The 24,530-nt window shown below is 46.8% G+C and overlaps 1 protein-coding gene across 3 annotated transcripts in view; it reads left to right on the top strand.

Moving 5' to 3' along the window:
* The window catches only part of PLD2 (phospholipase D2), a 36,920-nt gene extending 29,437 nt beyond the window's left edge, over positions 1–7,483 (top strand). For all 3 annotated transcript variants that reach the window (XM_072149976.1, XM_072149975.1, XM_072149974.1), the window contains exons 19-25: positions 12–100; positions 374–487; positions 1,188–1,237; positions 1,327–1,464; positions 1,576–1,729; positions 5,694–5,811; positions 5,959–7,483. In XM_072149976.1, the coding sequence (XP_072006077.1) occupies positions 12–100; positions 374–487; positions 1,188–1,237; positions 1,327–1,464; positions 1,576–1,729; positions 5,694–5,811; positions 5,959–6,183 (888 nt within the window). In that variant the 3' untranslated portion in view covers positions 6,184–7,483. The remainder of the gene's footprint in view (positions 1–11; positions 101–373; positions 488–1,187; positions 1,238–1,326; positions 1,465–1,575; positions 1,730–5,693; positions 5,812–5,958) is intronic.
* Positions 7,484–24,530: the final 17,047 nt, after the last annotated feature.

Genomic DNA, 24,530 nt, shown 5'->3' with positions numbered 1-24,530 from the left:
TCTCTCCACAGAACCAGTTCTTCATCAGTTCTACAGATGTACGGACAATCCAGAACAGGATTGCAGATGCAATTGTACAGCGCATATCCTCGGCTCACAAGTAAGGGGGCACCAAACCTCTCGAGGGCATTGACACTTGGGGGACAGGGACGAGCTGACATTTGGGGGACAGGGACGAGCTGACACTTGGGGGACAGGGACACACCAACGCCCTGGGGGCACGGGACACGCCGACCCTTGGGGGCCCGGGACAGGGACGCACCGCAGAGGGGGGTGGAGGAAAGGGTCATCCTTGGGGGGGGGGGAGCAGAACAACGATAAACTTTGACCTCTGGTAGCTATAATTTTTGTCTCCTATGATCTCTCCTCACAGGGAAGGTAAAAAGTTCCGGGTCTACATTGTGATCCCTCTACTTCCAGGATTTGAGGGTGACATAGAGTTGGGAGGTGGCAATTCCATTCAAGCAATTCTGCACTTCACATACAGGTGACACTTCTCATGGATGGTCCTTCACCTTCTTCAGACAATTGTAAATGTCCCATGACCTGGTGTTAAATTAATCTAGATAATTGCAGGGTCCATTTTGCCCGGTAGTCCTTGTTACTGTAAATTTACCTCCACATGATACAGCAGGTATCATACTTTTCCTTGCCATAGGAGTTGTTGGCAGTGATGAAGTTCTGTATCCTCAAATCGTAGTGAAGGTTACTAACTGCATTAGCCCAATATCTCCAAGTAATCTGGCTTGGTCCAGAACCTTCTGCTGATCTGGCTTTAGTCCAAAACCTTCTGCTGATCTGACTTCTGGTCCAAAACCTTCTGCTGATCTGACTTCTGGTCCAAAACCTTCTGCTGATCTGACTTCTGGTCCAGAACCTTCTGCTGATCTGGCTTTGGTCCAGAAACTTCTGCTGATCTGGCTTTGGTCCAGAACCTTCTGCTGATCTGGCTTTGGTCCAGAACCTTCTGCTGATCTGGCTTCTGGTCCAGAACCTTCTGCTGATCTGGCTTCTGGTCCAGAACCTTCTGCTGATCTGGCTTCTGGTCCAGAACCTTCTGCTGATCTGGCTTCTGGTCCAGAACCTTCTGCTGATCTGGCTTCTGGTCCAGAACCTGAGAATCCCCATATTGTGACTGGGCTAAACATTTAGTCAGTGAGATTTCTTACTCCTCTCTTCTCTTTCAGTTCGATCTGCCGCGGAGATAATTCTATCATATCTCGATTGAAGGAAGAAAGTAAGTGTGAGCGATGAGTGTGACATCATGTATATTGGAGGTAGATGGGTCCAGCTTGGTGTCTTATACTGGTTATGTTCTCCTGGTAGTGGGCGATGCCTGGCGCCAGTACCTGTCTGTGTGTGGCCTGAGGACACATGGCGAGATGCCCGATGGATCTCTGGTGACCGAACTCATCTACATACACAGCAAAATGCTAATTGTAGACGATAGGAAGGTGATTATAGGTAGGTCCAGAGGCAAAGCCTGGCAATGGGGGGGAGATGGTGACCAGTCATATGTACGACAGGATGGGCACAGGCAGTGGATGACAACTGAACTTGTGTTTCCTTGTTAAGGCTCGGCCAATATCAATGACAGGAGCATGCTGGGAAAGCGGGACAGTGAGCTGGCCATCATTGTGGAGGACACAGAGTATGAGCAGTCCACCATGGATGGGGAGCCCTACCAAGCCGGGAAGTATGCCCTCAGCCTGCGCATGGATTGTTTCACGTAAGTATCTGGATGGCAGAGTGCCCCTGCTCATCTTCATGCTACTACTACAATATGCCATCATCATTACTGGCCAACCATCTCCAGTACGAATCATACCCGCCTACAGCTTGTACTACTACTCCATCATCTCATCCCATACCTGCCTACAGCTTATACTACTACTCCATCATCTGATCCCATACCTGCCTACAGCTTGTACTACTACTCCATCATCTCATCCCATACCTGCCTACAGCTTATACTACTACTCCATCATCTCATCCCATACCTGCCTACAGCTTATACTACTACTCCATCATCTCATCCCATACCTGCCTACAGCTTATACTACTACTCCATCATCTCATCCCATACCTGCCTACAGCTTATACTACTACTCCATCATCTCATCCCATACCTGCCCATACCTTATACTACTACTCCATCATGTGATCCCATACCTGCCTACACCTTATACTACTCCTCCATCATCTGATCCCATACCTGCCCATACCTTATACTACTCCTCCATCATCTGATCCCATACCTGCCTACACCTTATACTACTGCTCCATCATCTGATCCCATACCTGCCCATACCTTATACTACTACTCCATCATCTGATCCCATACCTGCCCATACCTTATACTACTCCTCCATCATGTGATCCCATACCTGCCTACACCTTATACTACTACTCCATCATCTGATCCCATGCCTGCCCATACCTTATACTACTCCTCCATCATGTGATCCCATACCTGCCTACACCTTATACTACTACTCCATCATCTGATCCCATGCCTGCCCATACCTTATACTACTCCTCCATCATGTGATCCCATACCTGCCTACACCTTATACTACTACTCCATCATCTGATCCCATGCCTGCCCATACCTTATACTACTACTCCATATTCTGATCCCATACCTGCCCATACCTTATACTACTCCTCCATCATCTGATCCCATACCTGCCCATACCTTATACTACTACTCCATCATCTGATCCCATGCCTGCCTACACCTTATACTACTGCTCCATCATCTGATCCCATACCTGCCCATACCTTATACTACTACTCCATCATCTGATCCCATACCTGCCCATACCTTATACTACTCCTCCATCATGTGATCCCATACCTGCCTACACCTTATACTACTACTCCATCATCTGATCCCATGCCTGCCCATACCTTATACTACTCCTCCATCATGTGATCCCATACCTGCCTACACCTTATACTACTACTCCATCATCTGATCCCATGCCTGCCCATACCTTATACTACTCCTCCATCATGTGATCCCATACCTGCCTACACCTTATACTACTACTCCATCATCTGATCCCATGCCTGCCCATACCTTATACTACTACTCCATATTCTGATCCCATACCTGCCCATACCTTATACTACTCCTCCATCATCTGATCCCATACCTGCCCATACCTTATACTACTCCTCCATCATCTGATCCCATACCTGTCTATACCTTATTCGGACCCCCATCATCTCATCTTCTAATCCCAAACCTGCCTGCTACTACTGCTAAAACCACTACTCTATCATTTCACCTCATCCTATACCTTCCTCATCCTTCTTATTCTACTAGGGAAGTTGGGAAGCCACCTGGAATTTTGGGGGGCCCTGGCCCTTTACACATTAGTTTTGCATCTAATTCAATTACACGGCCCTAGTTTGCAAAAAGATTGTGGCTTCCTGGACGGTCTACAGTTTTTAGGTGATTTGACGTTAATTGCATATAAACCGCAAAATAACAAAACTTGTAGCATAGGACTATTACATAGGGACAGTATCAAAACCAACTGCATAGATACAGCACCAGAACTAAGATTACTACGTGGATACAGTAACAGAACCAAGGTTACCACATACATAAACCAAAAACTAGGGTTACTACATAGATATTTAACCATAACCAATATTACTACATATATACAGGGCCAGAACCAAGCAGTGTAAGCTAGACAGCCTTATACCGAACCAGATTTATCACAGTATCTGATGCTGGATGATAAATCTAACAGTGTAAGCTGTTGTCTCCATGTGGGTCGCTCTGATAGGAGAAGGTAACAGTGAGTCAAAATGGTGGGGTCATGGGTAATACCAGCACTTACAGTAAATCTGGTGCCTCTTTGATTAGAGGAGTCTTATTTTCTGCTTCTCCTTGGTCGCCATGTCAGCTTCTTGCAGCCACTACTCGTCTCTGCAGATTTAGGAACACAAGAATTTTGGGTTCCTCATATCATCTCCTCCACCTTCTTATCACAAACTTAATGCTCTTCTCTTTTTCCCACTTCTATGTCCCCTACAGTAGCCAATATTGTAAACATGACCTCCACAGCAACCTATATGATCACAGTGCCCCCAGTAGCCAATAGATACAGAACACCACAGTAGCCCCCAAAAACATCCTCACCGCTGCTGGTGTCTTCATCCTGTATCCTACCGACGATAAAGTGTCACATGTCTCAAAGGTCAAAGGCCACATCTATTAGACATTTATGACACATTCTGTGCATAACCCTCAAAACTGGAATGTAACAGTAAATACACATTTTCAGCCCCCTACACTGCAATATCTCCATAAATAGTGCTATGGTCCTAATAACCGTCCGAGTCGGGGCATCAGGACAGTGTCCATCACAATGAAACATAACTGTGCCAACTACAAGATGACAAAATAACGCTGGCATAGGCCAATACAACGTTGTCAGCCATGGCATCCACAAAACGGTGCCACTTGTACGGCCACCAAACTATAGTTATCACAATATCACAGGACACCAAAAACGGCTCCAGGTACATTAAGGTACCATGGCTACTAACAAAGCGGATGTGACAAAGGAAAAATAAAAGGAAATATAAAGCAGTAAGGTGGGCAGGAGCAGCGTCCGGATCTTCTTTCTTCAGGTTAGAATTGACAGCTCCCTTATATACACAAAACATCTGGACGATTGGCTACAGCTATAGCCAATGACCCCTGTAACCAGGCAGGAAAAGAAAACTCCGCCCAGCAACAGTGATTGATAGGTCAGGAAATTGACCCAATCACCACCTGTTGCAAAGCTGAGGAAACTTTTACACTATAAAAAAAGAGCGGGAAACTTGGATAGAAACAACGCAGATTACCTCAGATATATGGAGGACAGAAGAAAGAAGAGCAGGAGATTCCTGTCAGCCCTGTTTCCTGTAAGATGGATCGGAGGGGCAGCTGTGTCAGCGTATAATTATACACCAGGTCCTGCCTGACATAGAATTACGCCTCAGCTTGTGAACTTTCACTGTAGTGAGTCTGGGGGCGTTCCTCTGCACCGGATCTCCGTCCCCTTTCATGTCTCTCCACGTCCACTTGGTGTGGAGACGGCGTAATGAGGAAATAATCACAATTACTGGCCATGCACCAGTACTCCTGGGCTTGTACCCCAAAAAACTAGATATGCCACTGTGTCAGGGGAACAAAGTTACACCCCTGTCCCCCTTAACAATCCCAGCTATGGCTAGTTACTTGGGGTGTCAAGATCATGTCATGCAGGACGCATGAGTACCCTGAACCTGAACTTAAAGTTTGGATTTGGTCATCTCTAGCTATGATATGTATGTACATATACACACACACAGAGTTGTAGACTTACCTCCCCGACTGATACCTGGGCAGACAGTAAGGGAACATCTCATCCACCCCAGGACACCAGTGGCGCAGATCCACCATTAACTGCACTCTTTGGGCATCTCTTGCCCGGCAGGGACAGTGGTGATAACAATGTCCCAAATTGAGAGGTGAGGGTCCAACAGAGGATCCTGCCCTGGAATAGCCCCCAGTATCCTCCCCCCCCCCCCCCCCGATGATGGCCAGGCTACTACACCATAATTCAATACCAAACCTGCCTCTTCCTACTACTGATGCTACTCCGTCTGGTTACATACTTCTTTTACCCCTCTCTTTGCAGTACTATCCTGGGTGCCCAGAATCCGCCATGTCTGGATGTCTCCGATCCAGTATCCGATCACTTCTTCAATGAAGTTTGGTGTCAGATTGCTCTGAATAATGCAGCGCTCTATGACCAGGTACTAGTATTAGGAGCCCTGCGTTGTGAGGTGATGTCTCGTGTCCTCCGCTCTAGTCACATCCAGAGCTGTATTCGTAGCTGATTTTTGTAGGTGGCACCGTGCACTAGATAAGTTCCTAACGTCTCCTCCTTCCTGTCTTACAAGGTGTTTCGTTGCCTCCCGAGTAACGCTGTGCAGAGTCATCGAGTCCGCCAGGTATATACCAGCATTCCCAGCCTGGCCAGCACAGACCCGCACCTCGCTCAGGAGACCCTGACAAGGGTGAGAGGTCATCTGGTGGAGTTTCCTCTGTACTTTCTTTTGGACGAGTCTCTTCTGCCTCCTCTCAACAGCAAAGAGGGGGTTATCCCTACCGAGGTCTGGACGTGACCGAACACAGACTGAAACTCATCCTTGTTTTTATCATCTCGGACAATTAATGCTGAACATCTGCAAGATCTATAGAATGATCACCGGCAGGAGAACCTGGGGTCTGGACTGCTACCCCAACCACCACCATGAGGGATCACTATGAGGAAGTGTCCATATGCACTAGGTGGGGGTCAGTGATCTGGGTGCATGGTATGTCACGTGTGCCCAAGATGTGACTGATGGGTGGCCACCATATCCTAATGAGAACGCTGCTATGTTAATCCAGTATTCGAAAGAGACAACTGCTCTGTATACCACATATCCCCAAAACATCCCTCCTCTATGTAAGAGGTTCTCCAAGAGATCCCTCTTCTGTACTATGTGTCCCCAACAGATCCCTCCTCTGTATATCACATTTCCCAAGATATCACTCCTCTATGTACCAGATATCTCCAGGGGTTCACCGCTCTTTAACACCTGTCCCCAAAAGATCTCTCATCTGTTAACCACGTGTCCCCAAGAGATTCCTCCTCTGTATACCACAAGTCTCCTAGAGATCCCTACTCTGTATACCACATGTCCCCAAGAGATGCCTCCTCTGTATACCACATGTCCCCAAGAGATCCCTTCTCTGTCTGTACTTTTATCACTATTCTGTTCAAGGTCACAAAAAGATAACTTTTCAGTATCCTCATGAGATCATGACACATTATTCCCAATATCGTCTCATTCTGCTGTGGATCCCCTGGAGATCACAACTTAATGCAGATCCAACGGAGATCTCTGTGAAACCAGGATTTCCTATTGATCACCCCCCCCTGTGTGTTGTATTCCCTAAAGCTCACTCCTCTGTTTGCATGTTGTCACCTCCCCACCTGTACGGTGGACACACTAACCTAAAACCTTAATGTAACCAATGCAGAGCACTTCTACATACATATAGTATGGATCACCCCTGATCTATAATATATTTCCTCCTCATCTCTGGATCCTTGCTCCTTCCTCCTCATTGACCTATACAGAGGACTCTACATGAAGGTCCTCCTCTGCCTGGGTCTTGGGCATAATGAAGGATGACGTGTTTGTTGTAGGACTTGGGGTTCACTCACACAGGATGATGGTGGTCCTGCCCCATGGTGTATTACAGAGAAGGACACCTCGGTCTTTACTTTAGGAGGTACAGTATAATGAAGGTTTCTGACTATGCATTCTCTATGTCTTCCACGTTCTCGCCAGACTTGTAATATTATAGGGTTAACACTAATTATCACTGCAATAACTGGAAGTCGTTCTACCAATAAACACTAGTTTTCTTTTATCTTCTGCTCTGTCCACAAACATCTTTTCGTTGACCTTGACATGGTGCTACCTCCATTAGATGTTTCCTTTATGTTGAAGAACCCATGGATGAATTCAACCAATATCCGACAGAGGCTCAACGGTATTATCAATGGAAAACATATATTACTCCCTCACATGGCAGCACCACCAGAGAGAGGGGACTGCCCCAAGGGATAGCAAGCCCAGCCTGTACCTCCTTCTACTCCTCAGTGTGGTTTCTTGTCCCTGTGCGAGACCCAGTAGGAGCCTCAGTGAGGTTCCCTGAAGTTTTACCACCAGTGGGCTAATCATACCTCCGGGGGAACCGGGAGTTCCCTTGTCCCCAGACCGACCTGTGTGCCCTCTCCTCCCAGATACTTAACCGTTTGGGAGTTGTAGCAGAGGTGGAGGCAGGGTGGCCACAGGTTGGTGTACCTGCCTGGATTCTGGGGAGGACCTCTCCTAAGTCGAGCCACGCTCTGCCATCATCTTTTTATAACGAGCAATGTATGGAGCTGCAGGCCACATCCTTCTGGTATCCGCAGGAAGTTTGGCGGCCTTACGTCTGCTTTGTATCGGACTGCACTCCTGACGTGTTCGTGCATTCGCTGTTCCGCTGAGGAGGACCTCTCCTAAGCCGTGCCACGCTCTGCCGTCATGTTTTTATAACGAGAGCTGTATGGAGCTGCCGGCCACATCCTTCTGGTATCCGCGGGAAGTTTGGCGGCCTCGCGTCTGCTTTGTATTGGACTGCACTCCTGACGTGTTCGTGCATTCGCTATTCCGCTGAGGAGGACCTCTCCTAAGCCGTGCCACGCTCTGCCGTCATGTTTTTATAACGAGAGCTGTATGGAGCTGCCGGCCACATCCTTCTGGTATCTGCGGGAAGTTTGGCGGCCTCGCGTCTGCTTTGTATTGGACTGCACTCCTGCCATGTTTGTGCCTTTGCCATTCCGCTGCATTTTAAAACTTGTGCCACAATGAGTCCAAAAAAGGTGGAAAAGAGGGATTTGAAAGAATACGGCGGTGATAACCATACGGTATGGCACTTAGGGTGATTCATGGAGGTGGTGAGTATGGCCTTTCCCGGCCTTTACAGCAGGTTTTTTAATTGACTACTCCTGTACCCTTTTGCACTTCCAGAGAGAAAGTCCCTAGTAGAAAAGCCACTAGGAAATCTAAAAACAAAGTTTGTAGGATTTGTGGGGATAGTTTGCCATCATCCTATGAGAAATCTTTCTGTGATGCATGGATTTAACCCCGGAATCATCAGTGATGGTTGCATCTATTTGTACTTTCATACGTGAGGAAGTCTGAAGTTCAATGAAGAAAACATCCAGGTGGTCCTCTACTAATTATACCTCTCCTGGTCCATCTAAAGTTTTTATATTTCATATTCAGCGGATGATTTCCTTAACTTTGATGGGAGTTCCATCTCAGGCTCAGAACTGGAGGATGCGGGAAGACCCTTCTTCCCTGTAGATGTTGTGGATCACCTAGTAAAATTGATTAGATCAACTATGGAAATTGAGGAGCATAAGGAACACCGCAAGACGTGATGTTCCATGGCCTGGGTCACAACCAAAAACGAGTGTTCCCATTGCACAAAAATATTTCTTCGCTAATTAAAGCCGAATGGAAAATGGCAGATTAAAGGGGTTCATTCTGGGCGCGGTAAAGAGGAAATATCCTTTTGACGAGAAAGAAACATAATTCTGAGATAAACCTTCTAAGAATGACGTAGGCATCTCAAAGATCTCCAAAAATTGGCTTTACCATTTGATGATGCTGGAACATTGTAGGACCCGATGGACAAGAAGGCTGATGGTCTCTTGAAAAGATCTTGGGAGGCCTCATCCACAGCCTTGAAACCAAATATCACAGCTACTTGTGTGGCTAGGTCACTTCTTATATGGTTATCCCAAATGGAGGAAAAGATAAAGGAAGGTCCTCCTAGAGAGACCCTGCTTTCAGACATTACCACAGCCTAAAAAGCTTTGGTCTTCCAAGCAGACGCATCCTTCGATGCCTTAAGACTCTCTGCAAGATCCTTGGCCCTCACCAATTCAGCCAGAAGAGCTATCTGGCTGAAAAGCTGAAACGGGGATGTGGCTTCTAAGAGTCATCTGTGTGCCATTCCTTATAAAGGCAAATATTTGATTGGCAGTACTTCAGATAAAATCCTGGATAAAGCTTATACCAGGAAAAAAGGCTTTCCAAGTAGCCAGGAATTTTCCCGAAACAGGTCCTTTCATCCTCAAAGAAGATTTTTGACTGGTCGAAAACCTAGAGAAAAAGGAAGGGGGGCAGGAAGTCCTCAAAGAGACCCAGGGGATTCATGTTCAACTATCACCCGGATCCTTCTAAGAAAACCGGATAGCAATGACACCAAGGGTCCTGTGGGGGGGGGGGGGGGGGGACTCTTGTGCTTCTACCTACAGTGGGTGAAGATTTACAGCAACAAATGGGTGTTAGGTATCATCTGCCTTTCCAATCATCCCCCCTCAAGGATTCAGGACTACAGTTATGTAAAATTACAGAGGCTGCCTTCAACTTAAATGTTGAGAATATGGGATGGAAAAGACTAATCGTTAGATCTGAAGATCTTTCTTCATTCAAAGGTCCTAAAATCTCGAGAGGTGGCTGATAACTGCAAATTTGTGATCTTTCCTGGAAACAGGAAAAGACAGTAGTTCCGACTACAGATGCAAACTCCTGGGGCTGGGGGGGCTCATCTGGGTGGTCATTTATTTGTAGGGTCCTTGAGCCGACACTATGACAGGGAGATCTTTAAATTACAGGGAATTAGCGGCAGTCTGAGAAGCTCTAAATGATTTTTGGGGTGTTTGTCTAAAGTGGCATAGGTTGGGCACAATATAATAGACCCTAAAATGACATTTTTGATATAAAAACACATTTTTTTTTACTCTGCACCATTTACTTTGCATTAGATTTTGGCCAGCATGGTGGGGATTAAAATGCTCACCACAACCTCAGATAAATTCTTTGAGGGGTCTATATGGTGTCATATTTGGGAGTTTTCTATTGTACTGTTACTTCAGGGGCTCTTCAATTACACTGTGGCACCACAAAACATTTGCAGCTAAATTGGCCACCAAAATCCCGATAGCACAAACCCTTTCCTGGACATCGCTGTGCGATGAAACAGCAGTTAACATCCACATGTCTGGTATTGCCGTACTCGGAAGAAGCATGGCACACATTTTGGGATGTATATTTACCTCAAATTCCTTCTAAATGTGCACATTTTAGGGCTAAATGAGAATAATCTTAATGAAAAATGTAAATTTCAAAATTTCCAATCCATTTTTGTTTGCTTCCAAGGAAAGAATTAAAGGGTTAACAGACTTCTTAAATGCTGATTTAAATAGTTTGAGATGTCAGGTTCATACAATGGTGTTACTCGTGGGGGTATATAGCACATACGCCTTTGTAGGGCACTTCCAAACTGAATTGGTCACCAAAAGTGTAGCATTTTTCAAATCTCTTGAAAATCTGAAAAGTTGCTACTAAAACTTGAAACCTTCTGACATCCGTAAAAAAATGGGAACCGGTAAACAAATTATGGAAATAAAAATAAGACCAATGGCAAAAGGTTTCTACAAAAAAAAAATTGTGCTGTGACTTTTTGTCTAAAAAGTAGAACATTTGAAACTTTTTTTTTTTACATTTTTCCTAAATAATTGAATGTTTACCCCCCAAAAATAAAACTGATCACCGAAATGACACTACTAACATAAACGACAATGGGGCAGATTTACTTACCCGGCCCATTCGCGATCCAGCGGCGCGTTCTCTGCGGTGGATTCGGGTCCGGCCGGGATTTAATAAGGTAGTTCCTCCGCCGTCCACCAGGTGGCGCTGCTGCGCTGAAAAGCATCTGAACGCGGTGGAATTCACCGAGTCCGGCTGAGTGCAGGTAAGCGCGTCCCGAGCGACACATTTTCCGTTCTTAAATGCGGCGTTTTTTCCGAATACGCCGGGTTTTCATTCGGCCACGCCCCTGAGTTCCGTTGCGCGCATGCCGGCGCCGATGCGCCACAATCCGATCGCGTGCGCCAAAATCCCGGGGCAATTCAGGTACAATCGGCGCAAATCGGAAATATTCGGGTAACGTCGGGAAAACGCGAATCGGGCCCTTAGTAAATGACCCCCAAGAGAAAGCATGGTTATCAATATGCAACTTTCATTTGTTGTTCAGTTACATCAGTGCATCTTTATAGCTCCCTTGTATACAACCAGTATATCAAGTCCCCCCTAGCGGCTGTTATTGTGATCACAGGAGCAGGGCCGGCTCCAGGTTTCAGTAGGCCCCTGGTTGACAGCGCCACAGTGGGCCCCTTTGCAGAGAACGTGCCAGCATTAAAAATTCAAAAACTAAAAAATTGTCTCCTGTTCCCTGAAATATTCCCCAGTTTATCGTCCCAAACAGCCGTGTCACGGTCAGGGCAGTTTTGAGGTCATTTAACCAACAGAGCGAACCTAAAAATGTGTACCCCTCCCCTCTGCCAAGTAATAAAACTGAAACTTCAACTCAGCTTCTGCGGAACCTCATAATACACACCAGAGCTGCTGCGGAACCTCCTAATACACACCAGAGCTGCTGCGGAACCTCCTAATACACACCAGAGCTGCTGCGGAACCTCATAATACACACCTGAGCTGCTGCGGAACCTCCTAATACACACCTGAGCTGCTGCGGAACCTCCTAATACACACCTGAGCTGCTTCGGAACCTCATAATACACACCTGAGCTGCTGCGGAACCTCCAAATACACACCTGAGCTGCTGCGGAACCTCCAAATACACACCTGAGCTGCTGCAGAACCTCCTAATACACACCTGAGCTGCTGCAGAACCTCATAATACACATCACTGCTTACACTGAACCCTCTCTGCTTCTCATGTACATTTGAGATGATTAATATCATTCACACATCCACTCATGCAGCAAGACATATATACAGGCAGATAGATACATGCAGACAGCTACAGAGACATGCATACAGCTACAGAGACATGCAGACAGCTACAGGTACATGCAGACAGCTACAGAGACATGCAGACAGCTGCAGAGACATGCAGACAGCTACAGAGACATGCAGACAGCTACAGCTACATGCAGACAGCTACAGAGACATGCAGACAGCTACAGAGACATGCATAAAGATAGACAAGCATGGAGGCAAACACACACACACTGACAGACTGATACAGATACACATGCAGGCAAACACATCCTCACACATGCCATACACTCACTATATACACATCCATACATGTCACATACCATGCACTCACCATATGGATCAGTAATACACATCCATACATGTCACATACCATCACACCCTGTGGTGTCTGCAGCAGCCCTGGTATCACATAGAGGAGTCTTCAGGCTTCTCCTCCTCCTCCTCTTCGTCCCGATCTCTGAGCTGCCAGATTTCAGCTGTACTGCAGCTCCGTGTGAAGAGGTGATAGGGGGGATGGGGGGGAGGTTAACCCATAATGTGCTGCACCACACAGGCATCGCTGTAGCCTCTACCTGTGCTGTGTCTGTCCGAGTGGGGGAGGAACAGTGCAGGACACAGCTCCTCATCACAGGAAGTGAAGATGTGCACAGAGTGTGTGTGGGCCCCCGGCAGCTCTCTGGGCCCCGGCACTTGCCCAGGTATGCCGGGTGCTGGAGCCGGGCCTGCACAGGAGCAGTGCTAGTGGTAAGCTTTGTTGTGGTCTATTGAGTATCCCACGCATGGCGGATCTGTAAAAATTTGTAAAACTGGCTATGCAGTAACTGAAACTGCTCCTGCAAATCAGAGAAGGCCTTTAATGTGCCTTCCGAATGTACTTGATGGACAAATTTAACACCCGCCTGCTCCCAGGGAGTAAAGCCCTCCAGTCTAAAGAACTCCGGTAATCTTGGATTCTTCCAGATAGGGGTGAAAGGGGTGCAACCATCAACTTCCAACAACTGTTTAATATTCCCCCAGACCTAGACCATAAGTGACAAAGTGGGGGTCCTTGCCCATCCCCGCCCTGGGAACCCAGCTTCAAGGGCTGCCATCAAAGGCCTGTGGGGTGTCCTTTCACCCATTAAGGCCGCAACTGCCCCACACCCCTCTTCCGCTCCCCAACCCCTCAAATGTTGTAATTGGGAGGCCAGAAAATAAATCCAGGGGTTTGTGTGTGCCGCCAGACCTCCAGCCTCCTTAGACCTTTGCTAAGTCTCATATTTAATCCGTGCTACCCCCTTTTTCCAGATCAGCTCTCTAAACAGGGACTGAAATTTATGAAAGAATCTGAGGGGAATCCATACTGGTGTGTTGTGTAAAATATATAATAGTTGGGGCATCAATATCATGTTAGTCAAATTGACTCAATTACCAATTACCGAAAGTGGGAGCTTTCACCATGTCGTGATTTTAGCCGCAAATGGCGCAATACTGTGTTTCCTTTATGGATACTATTCATTATTCTTCACATGACTCATAGTTTTTCCAGCCAAGAAGTTGATTTGATTTGTTGCTCCTCATAATGTTATCATCTCTGTGGCTTACAATTCTACCTCTATTAAAGGGCACCTACCACCACGATTCTACCTATAAAGGTAGATCGGGTGGTAGGTGGATGTAAGGGACGTGAGGAGAGCTCTTTTTAGAGCTAATCCTCACGTCCCCGCTAACTTTTAATAAACTTTATTCCCCTAACATGTAAATTTAGTTATGCGGCTACTGGGGCGTGGAGTAGCCGGGCATGAGGCTACACAGCGCGGCTACGCCACGCCCCAGTAGCCACGTTACTCCTCCTACCCTGTGTGTTCAGCTCGCGGCATCCGACAAGCCGGAGTTCTGCACATGCGCAGTAGCTCCGGCCTCGGAGCTGTGGCTACTCAGCTGTCGGGCGAGGGCGACAGCTGCGCGCCGAACACACAGGGTAGGAGGAGTAACGTGGCTACTGGGGCGTGGAGTAGCCGCGCTGTGTAGCCTCGTGCCCGGCTACTTCACGCCCCAGTAGCCGCATAACTAAATTTACATGTTAGGGGAATAAAGTTTATTAAAAGTTAGCGGGGACGTGAGGATTAGCTCTAAAAAGAGCTATTCTCCCGTCCCTTACATCCACCTACCACCCGATCTACCTTTATAGGTAGAATCGTGGTGGTAGGTGCCCTTTAAATTCTCGGTTTCACTAGTTAGAAAGTGTTTCATGTCGTTTATCAAGTCATGAATTCACGACTTTTCCATTTAGAACATTTACACATTATAACTATGAACTATCTTGAGAATCTCTGTTTCAGCTACGTCTCACTAATTTACCACCATTAGAGACCTGAAAATGGCCTCCACCAACGTTCACCCTCCAACCTGAGGGAACTGGAGAGGATCTGCAAGGAAGAGGCAGAGGATCCCTAAATCCTGGTGTGAAAAAACTTGTTGTGTGTTCCCAAGAAGACTCCTGGCTGTACCGGCTCCAAAGCTTATTCTACTCAACACTGAGCAAAGAGGCCAAGATTTCAGTTTTTCTTGTTAAATAGATTAGCAAAAATATCTACGTTTACCATATATACTCACGGATAAGCCGAGGCACCTAATTTTACCATCAAAAACTGGGGAAACCTATTGACTTCAGTATAAGCTGAGGGTGGGAAATGCATTTGTCACAGCCTCCCCAGTACACAGCCAGCAAGTCCCCAGTAGTACACAGCCAGCAACCAGTAGTATATAGCTAGCCCCCAGTAGTATATAGCCAGCCAACCCCGTGTAGTATGTAGCTTGCCAGCCCCCAGTAGTATATAGCCAGCCACCCCTGTGTAGTATATAGCCAGTCAGCCTCCTGTAGTATATAGCCAGCCAGTACCCAGTAGTACACAGCCGGCCACCAGTAGTATATAGCTAGCCCCATTTAGTATATAGCTAGCCCCCAGTAGTATATAGGTAGCACCCAGTAGTATATAGCCAACCAGCCCCTGTAGTATATAGCCAGCCCCCTTTAGTATATAGCCTACCAGCCAACCAAGTGTAGTATATAGCTTGCCAGCCCCCAGTTGTATACAGCCAACCAGCCACCTTTAGTATATAGCCTTCCAGCCAGACCCATGTAGTATGTAGCCTGCCAGCCCCCAGTATGCCCAGCATATAAAATAATAAACTGAGTACTCACCATTCCGACGTCCTGGGAGGTTCCTCTTTCTTCACGTACAACAGCTCAAGGTCAGCGACAACTCCACGTGCACAGTGGCTGACATCAAAGTTTGTGCACCGGCCGGGCCGTGCGCATGGTGTTGACGCTGACCTGAAACTGGCCCACATGAAGAAAGAAGAAGAGACAAACTTGAGTATACACTCACCGGCCACTTTATTAGGTACACCATGCTAGTAACGGGTTGGACCCCCTTTTGCCTTCAGAACTGCCTCAATTCTTCGTGGCATAGATACAATAAGGTGCTGGAAGCTCCTCAGAGATTTTGGTCCATATTGACATGATGGCATCACACAGTTGCCGCAGATTTGTCGGCTGCACATCCATGATGCGAATCTCCCGTTCCACCACATCCCAAAGATGCTCTATTGGATTGAGATCTGGTGACTGTGGAGGCCATTTGAGTCCAGTGACCTCATTGTCATGTTCAAGAAACCAGTCTGAGATGATTCCAGCTTTATGACATGGCGCATTATCCTGCTGAAAGTAGCCAGCAGATGTTACAGGGGACATTGTGGTCATAAAGGGATGGACATGGTCAGCAACAATACTCAGGTAGGCTGTGGCGTTGTACCAAGGGGCCCAAAGAGTGCCAAGAAAATATTCCCCACACCATGACACCACCACCACCAGCCTGAACCGTTGATACAAGGCAGGATGGATCCATGCTTTCATGTTGTTGATGCCAAATTCTGACCCTACCATCCGAATGTCGCAGCAGAAATCGAGACTCATCAGACCAGGCAACGTTTTTCCAATCTTCTACTGTCCAATTTCGATGAGCTTGTGCAAATTGTAGCCTCAGTTTCCTGTTCTTAGCTGAAAGGAGTGGCACCCGGTGTGGTCTTCTGCTGCTGTAGCCCATCTGCCTCAAAGTTTGACATACTGTGCGTTCAGAGATGCTCTTTTGCCTACCTTGGTTGTAACGGGTGGCGATTTGAGTCACTGTTGCCCATTCTCCTCTGACCTCTGGCATCAACAAGGCATTTCCGCCCACAGAACTGCCACTCACTGGATGTTTTTTCTTTTTCGGACCATTCTCTGTAAACCCTAGAGATGATTGTGCGTGAAAATCCCAGTAGATCAGCAGTTTCTGAAATACTCAGACCAGCCTTTCTGGCACCAACAACCATGCCACGTTCAAAGGCCTCAAATCACCTTTCTTCCCCATACTGATGCTCGGTTTGAACTGCAGGAGATTGTCTTGACCATGTCTACATGCCTAAATGCACTGAGTTGCCGCCATGTGATTGGCTGATTAGAAATTAAGTGTTAACGAGCAGTTGGACAGGTACCTAATAAAGTGGCCGGTGAGTGTATATTTCTGTGAAGATGGGGGTAGAGTGCACATTTATGAGAAGGAAATGAAACAAAGTGAAAAATTTAAAGGGGACTGAATACTCTCCGAACTTACTGTACATAATGAAATTTACATCGAGTAACTGAGACCTTTCCCCTTCGACCAGTATTTGCTAGAAAATGATGCATGAAGACAACTGGCGCCAGGGCTTAGGAGACCTCAGCCAAGAAAATTTCCATGAAGTTTGCTACAGGATGGTTGTAGGATATAAATGGTTAAGTCTCATGACTGTTAGGCACCTGACAGCAGCAGGAGCCTCCCCCCACTGCTCCGTCTTTCCATTATACCCCATCACCTGCCAACCTAAAGTGGTATCGCCAATCATCATCCCTTACATGTAGTTATAGGAGTAAAAACACAAAAAGGAACCATAATAGCGCCCATCATAGATCTACCACAACATCTCCAAACCACAGCTGACAGCAGCGGGAGAGCCACTTACCATAATGATCCCAGTCACACGTCACTGGGAGGCACCTTGTTTATGAAAGATTTTAAAAAGATTTCACAAAAATCCCCATCTGTTTTCCTATTGTACACGTGAAAATAGACGAAATAAAAACATTTGTGTAATAGTTTTTGTTGTGCCTGGAATAATTTAACGTTTAAGAAACCATAGTTTTACGTTGTTGTGTATGGAGGAAAAAACATTCAAATAACAGTTACCAATTAGGATATTTTTCTATATATTTTTTTTTACTTTTATATTTATTAAAAGCATTACAGCTAAAACAGAAAGCAATAAAAAATTTGCTAATGAAGTTCTTCTTAGAGTGACGGTGATGAGACGTGTGTACGTCACTTGGTGTTTCGGGAGCTCGGAAGATGATGTTTGCCGTCATTATTTTATCTTCTCTGTGGCTTTCACAATTTCATCTCTAGTCACATCAGGATCAAGTTTTCTATCTACATCGAGTGTCCTACATTGTTCCTCAATGTGGGGTCATTTCTAAAATTCACATCTCTTATCATAATTCAAAGTTGTCTTGTGTTGATGTCTTCCTTTCAGGGTCTCCATAACCCCCAGAGAGTTATCTCCTGCTTCTTCGCTAGTTTGACTATTTGAGTAGAGTTAATTTTGGTGGAGCCTCCTGGACCAATCATAGTATATAGGTTGGAAAGAGAAACCAAGTCCAAACCTTAAGATTTATTGTCAGAGTCAGGGGTAGTGGACCGATGACGTAAGCCAACACCTGGCAGCGGAGTCTAAGTGGCACCTGATTTTTACCAGAGCCAGCCGCAACAGATGTTCTTTCCCCATAAGAGGTGATAGTGTTGGTCTCTAGAAAGGCATCCAGGCCTCTCTTGAACATGTACCAAGTATTCTCCATAACAACCTCCTGCGGGAGAGAATTCTATAGTCTCACTGCTCTTACAGTAAAGAATCCTCGTCTATGATGACGGTATAAGTGCCTCTCCTCTAGGTATAGAGAATGTCCTCTTCCTATGGTGATGGTAGAACCTCTTTTTGTAGAGGATGCCCCGTGTCTATGAAGATGGTAGGACCTCCTCCCCTCTAGGTGTAGAGGATGTCCTCTGTCTATGGTGATGGTAGAACCGCCTCTCTTCTAGGTGTAGAGTATGCCCCATGTCTATGGTGATGGTAGAACCTCCTCTCCTCTAGGTGTAGAGGATGTCCCCTGTCTATGGTGATGGTAGAACCTCCTCTCCTCTAGGTGTAGAGGACCCCCCCTGTCTATGGTGATGGTAGAACCTCCTCTACTCTAGATGTAGAGGATGCCCCCTGCATTTGTGATGGTAGAATCTCCTCTCCTTTTGGTGTAGAGGATGCTCCCTGTCTATGGTGATGGTAGAACCTCCTCTCCTCTAGGTGTAAAAGATGCCTCCTGTCTATGGTGATGGTAGAACCTCCTCTCCTCTAGGTGTAGAGGATGCCCCTGTCTATGGTGATGGTAGAACCACCTCTCCTCTAGGTGTAGAGGATGCCCCCTGTCTATGGTGGTGGTAGAACCTCCTCTCCTCTAGGTGTAGAGGATGCCCGCTGTCTATGGTGATGGTAGAACCACCTCTCCTCTAGGTGTAAAAGATGCCTCCTGTCTATGGTGATGGTAGATCCTCCTCTCCTCTAGGTGTAGAGGATGCCCCCTGTCTATGGTGGTGGTAGAACCTCCTCTCCTCTAGATGTAGAGGATGCCCCCTGTCTATGGTGATGGTAGAACATCCTCTCCTCTAGGTGCAGAGGATGCCCCCTGTCTATGGTGGTGGTAGAACCTCCTCTCCTCTAGGTGTAGAGGATGCCCGCTGTCTATGGTGATGGTAGAACCACCTCTCCTCTAGCTGTACAGGATGCCCCCTGTCTATTGTGATGGTAGAATCTCCTCTCCTTTTGGTGTAGAGGATGCCCCCTGTCTCTGGTCATGGTAGAACCGCCTCTCCTCTAGATGTAGAGGATGTCCCCTGTCTATGATGATGGTAGATCCTCCCCTCCTCTAGGTGTAGAGGATGTCCCCTGTCTATGGTGATGGTAGAATCTCCTCTCCTCTAGGTGTAGAGGATGCCCCTGTCTATGGTGATTGTAGAACCTCCTCTCCTCTAGGTGTAGAGGATGCCCCCTGTATATGGTGATGGTAGAACCTCCTCTCCTCTAGGTGTAGAGGATGCCCCCTGTCTATGGTGATGATAGAACCTCCTCTCCTGTAGGTGTAGAGGATGCCCCCTGTCTATGGTGATGGTAGAACTGCCTTTCCTCTAGGTGTAGAGGATGCCCCCTTTCTCTGGTCATGGTAGAACCTCCTCTCCTCTAGGCGCAGAGGATGTCCCCTGTCTATGGTGATGATAGAACCTCCTCTCCTGTAGGTGTAGAGGATGCCCCCTGTCTATGGTGATGGTAGAACTGCCTTTCCTCTAGGTGTAGAGGATGCCCCCTCTCTCTGGTCATGGTAGAACCTCCTCTCCTCTAGGTGTATAGGATGCCCCCTGTCTCTGGTCATGGTAGAATCTCCTCTCCTCTAGGTGTAGAGGATGCCCCCTGTCTATGGTGATGATAGAACCTCCTCTCCTCTAGGTGAAGAGGATGTCCGCTGTCTATGGTGATGGTAGAACCTCCTCTCCTCTAGGTGTAGAGGATGCCCCCTGTCTATGGTAATGGTAGAACCTCCTCTCCTCTAGGTGTAGAGGATGCCCCCTGTCTATGGTGATGGTAGATCCTTCTCTCCTCTAGGTGTAGAGGATGCCCCTGTCTATGGTGATGGTAGAACCTCCTCTCCTCTAGGTGTAGAGGATGCCCCCTGTCTATGGTGATGGTAGATCCTTCTCTCCTCTAGGTGTAGAGGATGTCCCCTGTCTATGGTGATGGTAGAATCTCCTCTCCTCTAGGTGTAGAGGATGCCCCTGTCTACGGTGATTGTAGAACCTCCTCTCCTCTAGGTGTAGAGGATGCCCCCTGTATATGGTGATGGTAGAACCTCCTCTCCTCTAGGTGTAGAGGATGCCCCCTGTCTATGGTGATGATAGAACCTCCTCTCCTGTAGGTGTAGAGGATGCCCCCTGTCTATGGTGATGGTAGAACTGCCTTTCCTCTAGGTGTAGAGGATGCCCCCTGTCTATGGTGATGGTAGATCCTTCTCTCCTCTAGGTGTAGAGGATGCCCCTGTCTATGGTGATGGTAGAACCTCCTCTCCTCTAGGTGTAGAGGATGCCCCCTGTCTATGGTGATGGTAGATCCTTCTCTCCTCTAGGTGTAGAGGATGTCCCCTGTCTATGGTGATGGTAGAATCTCCTCTCCTCTAGGTGTAGAGGATGCCCCTGTCTACGGTGATTGTAGAACCTCCTCTCCTCTAGGTGTAGAGGATGCCCCCTGTATATGGTGATGGTAGAACCTCCTCTCCTCTAGGCGCAGAGGATGTCCCCTGTCTATGGTGATGATAGAACCTCCTCTCCTGTAGGTGTAGAGGATGCCCCCTGTCTATGGTGATGGTAGAACTGCCTTTCCTCTAGGTGTAGAGGATGCAGGGCTGGATTAAGGGTGGTGGGGGCCCCTGGGCGCAATCTGGTGGGGGCCCTTCCAACAATGTTTTTGGAAGTATGTAACCTGCCAGCCCCCTTTAGTATACAGCCACCAGCCCCCTGTAGAATTTAGCCGCCAGTCCCCTGTAGAAAATGGCCACAAAATAATAAACTTCAAACATACCTCACCTTTCCTTCCAGTGATCCTCACTAACACAGCTGACATCCTAGATCCCTATGTGCGATGTGGGCGGCCGTGGGCCGCTGCGCATCACATACAGAGACAGTCATTAACTCAGCTGAGCTGACTGTCGGAAACTGGTGGGGGCCCCTTAAAAAGTGAAAGTGGTGGGGGCCCCGGGGCTAGAGCCCCAAGAGCCCCTCCTTTAATCCAGCCCTGAGCGGATGCCCCCTCTCTCTGGTCATGGTAGAACCTCCTCTCCTCTAGGTGTATAGGATGCCCCCTGTCTCTGGTCATGGTAGAATCTCCTCTCCTCTAGGTGAAGAGGATGTCCGCTGTCTATGGTGATGGTAGAACCTCCTCTCCTCTAGGTGTAGAGGATGCCTCCTGTCTATGGTGATGGTACAACCTCCTCTCCTCTAGGTGTAGAGGATGTCCCCTGTCTATGGTGATATTAGAACCTCCTCTCCTCTAGGTGTAGAGGATGCCCCCTGTCTATGGTGATGGTAGAACCTCCTCTCCTCTAGGTGTAGAGGATGCCCCCTGTCTATGGCGATGGTAGAACCTCCTCTCCTCTAGGTGTAGAGGATGCCCCATGTCTATGGTGATGGTAGAACCTCCTCTCCTCTAGGTGTAGAGGATGCCCCGTGTCTATGGTGATGGTAGAACCGCCTCTCCTCTAGGTGTAGAGGATGTCCCCTGTCTATGGTGATGGTAGAACCTCCTCTCCTCTAGGTGTACAGGATGTCCCCTGTCTATTGTGATGGTAGATCCTACTCTCCTCTAGATGTAGAGGATGCCACCTGTCTATGGTGATGGTAGAACCTCCTCTCCTCTAGGTGTAGAGGATGCCCCCTGTCTATGGTAATGGTAGAACCTCCTCTCCTCTAGGTGTAGAGGATGCCCCCTGTTTATGGTGATGGTAGATCCTTCTCTCCTCTAGGTGTAGAGGATGTCCCCTGTCTTTGGCGATGGTAGACATACCTTTCCTCTAGGTGTAGAGGATGCCCTCTGTCTATGACAATAGTAGAAATGCCTCTCCTCTAGGCATAGAGGATGTTCAGGAGGGTAAAACAATCTGAACCCAAGCCACCTGCCCCCTTATAGCAACCACCACACACATGGCCCCATATATTAAAATGTACAAAGTCATGGAAATAGTCAAGCCTGTTAAATTATTAAGGAAGACCTGAAAATGTGAAGATGAGCCCCAACATGCAGCAGGAGGCCACTATCTGTAGCTGATAAGTGAAGGTCATATTGGTGGAGAAGTGTAATGCTCTACAGATGACTACATGCTGATCGAAGAACATGGCCGCCAACAACAAGCACTAGCCAGTTGTTTAGACACCTACTTAGATTTACACTGGATATCCAAGATCTTTCCCGCTCCCACCGGTATATCAGCTTTGTTAGCACAATGTTACTGATGAACAGGATCTCGCATAACGGCAACTGGCTGAGGAAGAAGTACATGGGAGAGCGGAGTCTCCAGGAGACCCAAACCAGGGCAAATTCCAGGGCTTTTGCAGTTATAGGCGTGACATGGATGATTAACACAAGGAAAATACTAAAATCTTGGTTTCCAAATCCCAAGAAGATAAATTCAGTGATTATTGATTGATTTCTCTTAACCATTCTCTATAGAGACTTAAAGATCAGAAGATATCAGAGCCAAGAAGTGAAGTCTCTTATTTTGAACAGGACACTCACATTCCTGAGATCGGACTTGTCTATGACTGTGAAGCACCTGGCAGCAGCAGGAGCCCCTCCCCTACTGCTCTGACTACAATAAGAGGGAAGCGCACAAGGCTCCATCTTTCCATTATGTCCCATCACCCACCTGCCGGCCCAAAGTGGTACAGATGATCGTAATGGGCGATCATCATCACTTACACGGAATTATCACAGTTAAAACACAAAAAGGAACCATAACAGTGTCCTTCAAAGAGTTTCCCTAATTTACACCTTAACAATTTTTTTTGCGCCTTAATTGGTTTTGTTGCATCTGGAAATCATATCTTGTCACAAACAAATTTTAATAATTGATTTAAAAAGAAACCTTATACTTCATATCTCTGGATTTCACAATTGCACCTCCACTTGCTGAATCTCTACTTCTCCAGCTACAATGAGTGACCGTCGTTGTTCATCCATCTGTAGAGTCTAATCACAGATTCCCGAGTTCTCTCTAGTTCATCTTGTGTTGATGTTCTTCCTCCAGAATCTCCCCTTCTTCTGTCTAAGTCTCTCACACTAATTTACCACCACTATAGTTATCTCCGGATTCTTCTCTAGATAATATTTTGTCTCCAAAGTAAACTTATATTTATTGAAGACCACAGGACAAACATTTTGGAGGTCCACCTCTGGACCGAGGTTCTCTGCCCTGTTTTCGTAAGCTCCAACCTCAGTGTCCCCTTATATTAAAATCTGTGAAGTTATCGGGAAAGTAGAGTCTATGAAATTAGAATGGAAGACCTGGACCGGGCAAGGTAAGTGGATGGTAGAGGCTCAATAGGTCTTTAGATCTTACTTAGTCTGGAAACACATCTTCATCTCTTCTGTCTGAACCAATTCTGGAATTTGATTGTGCAGTTATATTGTAACTGTACTGTATATTGTAAGTATATTCTACTTAAAGAGAACTTTCCATTGAAATTAACCCACCCAAAATAAATATTTCTTAAAAAGCTATGTTTAAAAAGCATTTCGCTTATCCCTAAATGGTTCCTTTCCATGGCTTCAATGTTAAAAAATCAGTTTGTCAACTTATATTAAAACTTATATGACACTCAGTGAGTCCGATGAGGTTCATGATCTTGTTCAGTAGTTACTGCACTGCTCTGATATGATATTTTTCTGTATGTAACATTTAGAGAGACAACTCTGTTACATCATTGGGTACTTAAAGTTTTGTGGTCAAGGTGATGTCATCTAAGGCCCAGACACATCTGCAACGTCTACCCCATGTATGTATTTGATCACATGAAATCACAGCAGCAACCATGAATTTCTATTCCTCCCCAGCCTCCATTGAGGTTGCTGTGATTTCACGTCTGATCAGATACATACATGGGGTAGATGCTGAAAATGTAACAAGAATTTAGATCTCCCTGGTCACATGATATGAAGTGCTGACATCTCCACACTGTGCCCCTAAAGATACCACAGTCCTTTACAGTATCATGTCAGCAGCATCTCCCTACTATAGTTGCATTCACTGCCGCCATTTATGAATTAATGTACAACAAACCTGGTAAAGAAGGCCCCTCACCTCTGTTACACAGCAATCCATCCTGTCCCCTCTTCTTTACAGAACC

The sequence above is a fragment of the Engystomops pustulosus genome, chromosome 4 (assembly GCF_040894005.1).
Source record: "Engystomops pustulosus chromosome 4, aEngPut4.maternal, whole genome shotgun sequence".
In the NCBI taxonomy this organism is placed as follows: Eukaryota; Metazoa; Chordata; class Amphibia; order Anura; family Leptodactylidae; genus Engystomops; species Engystomops pustulosus.
Note: the sequence above shows the minus strand (reverse complement) of the source record. Positions and strands in the feature narration are given on the sequence as shown.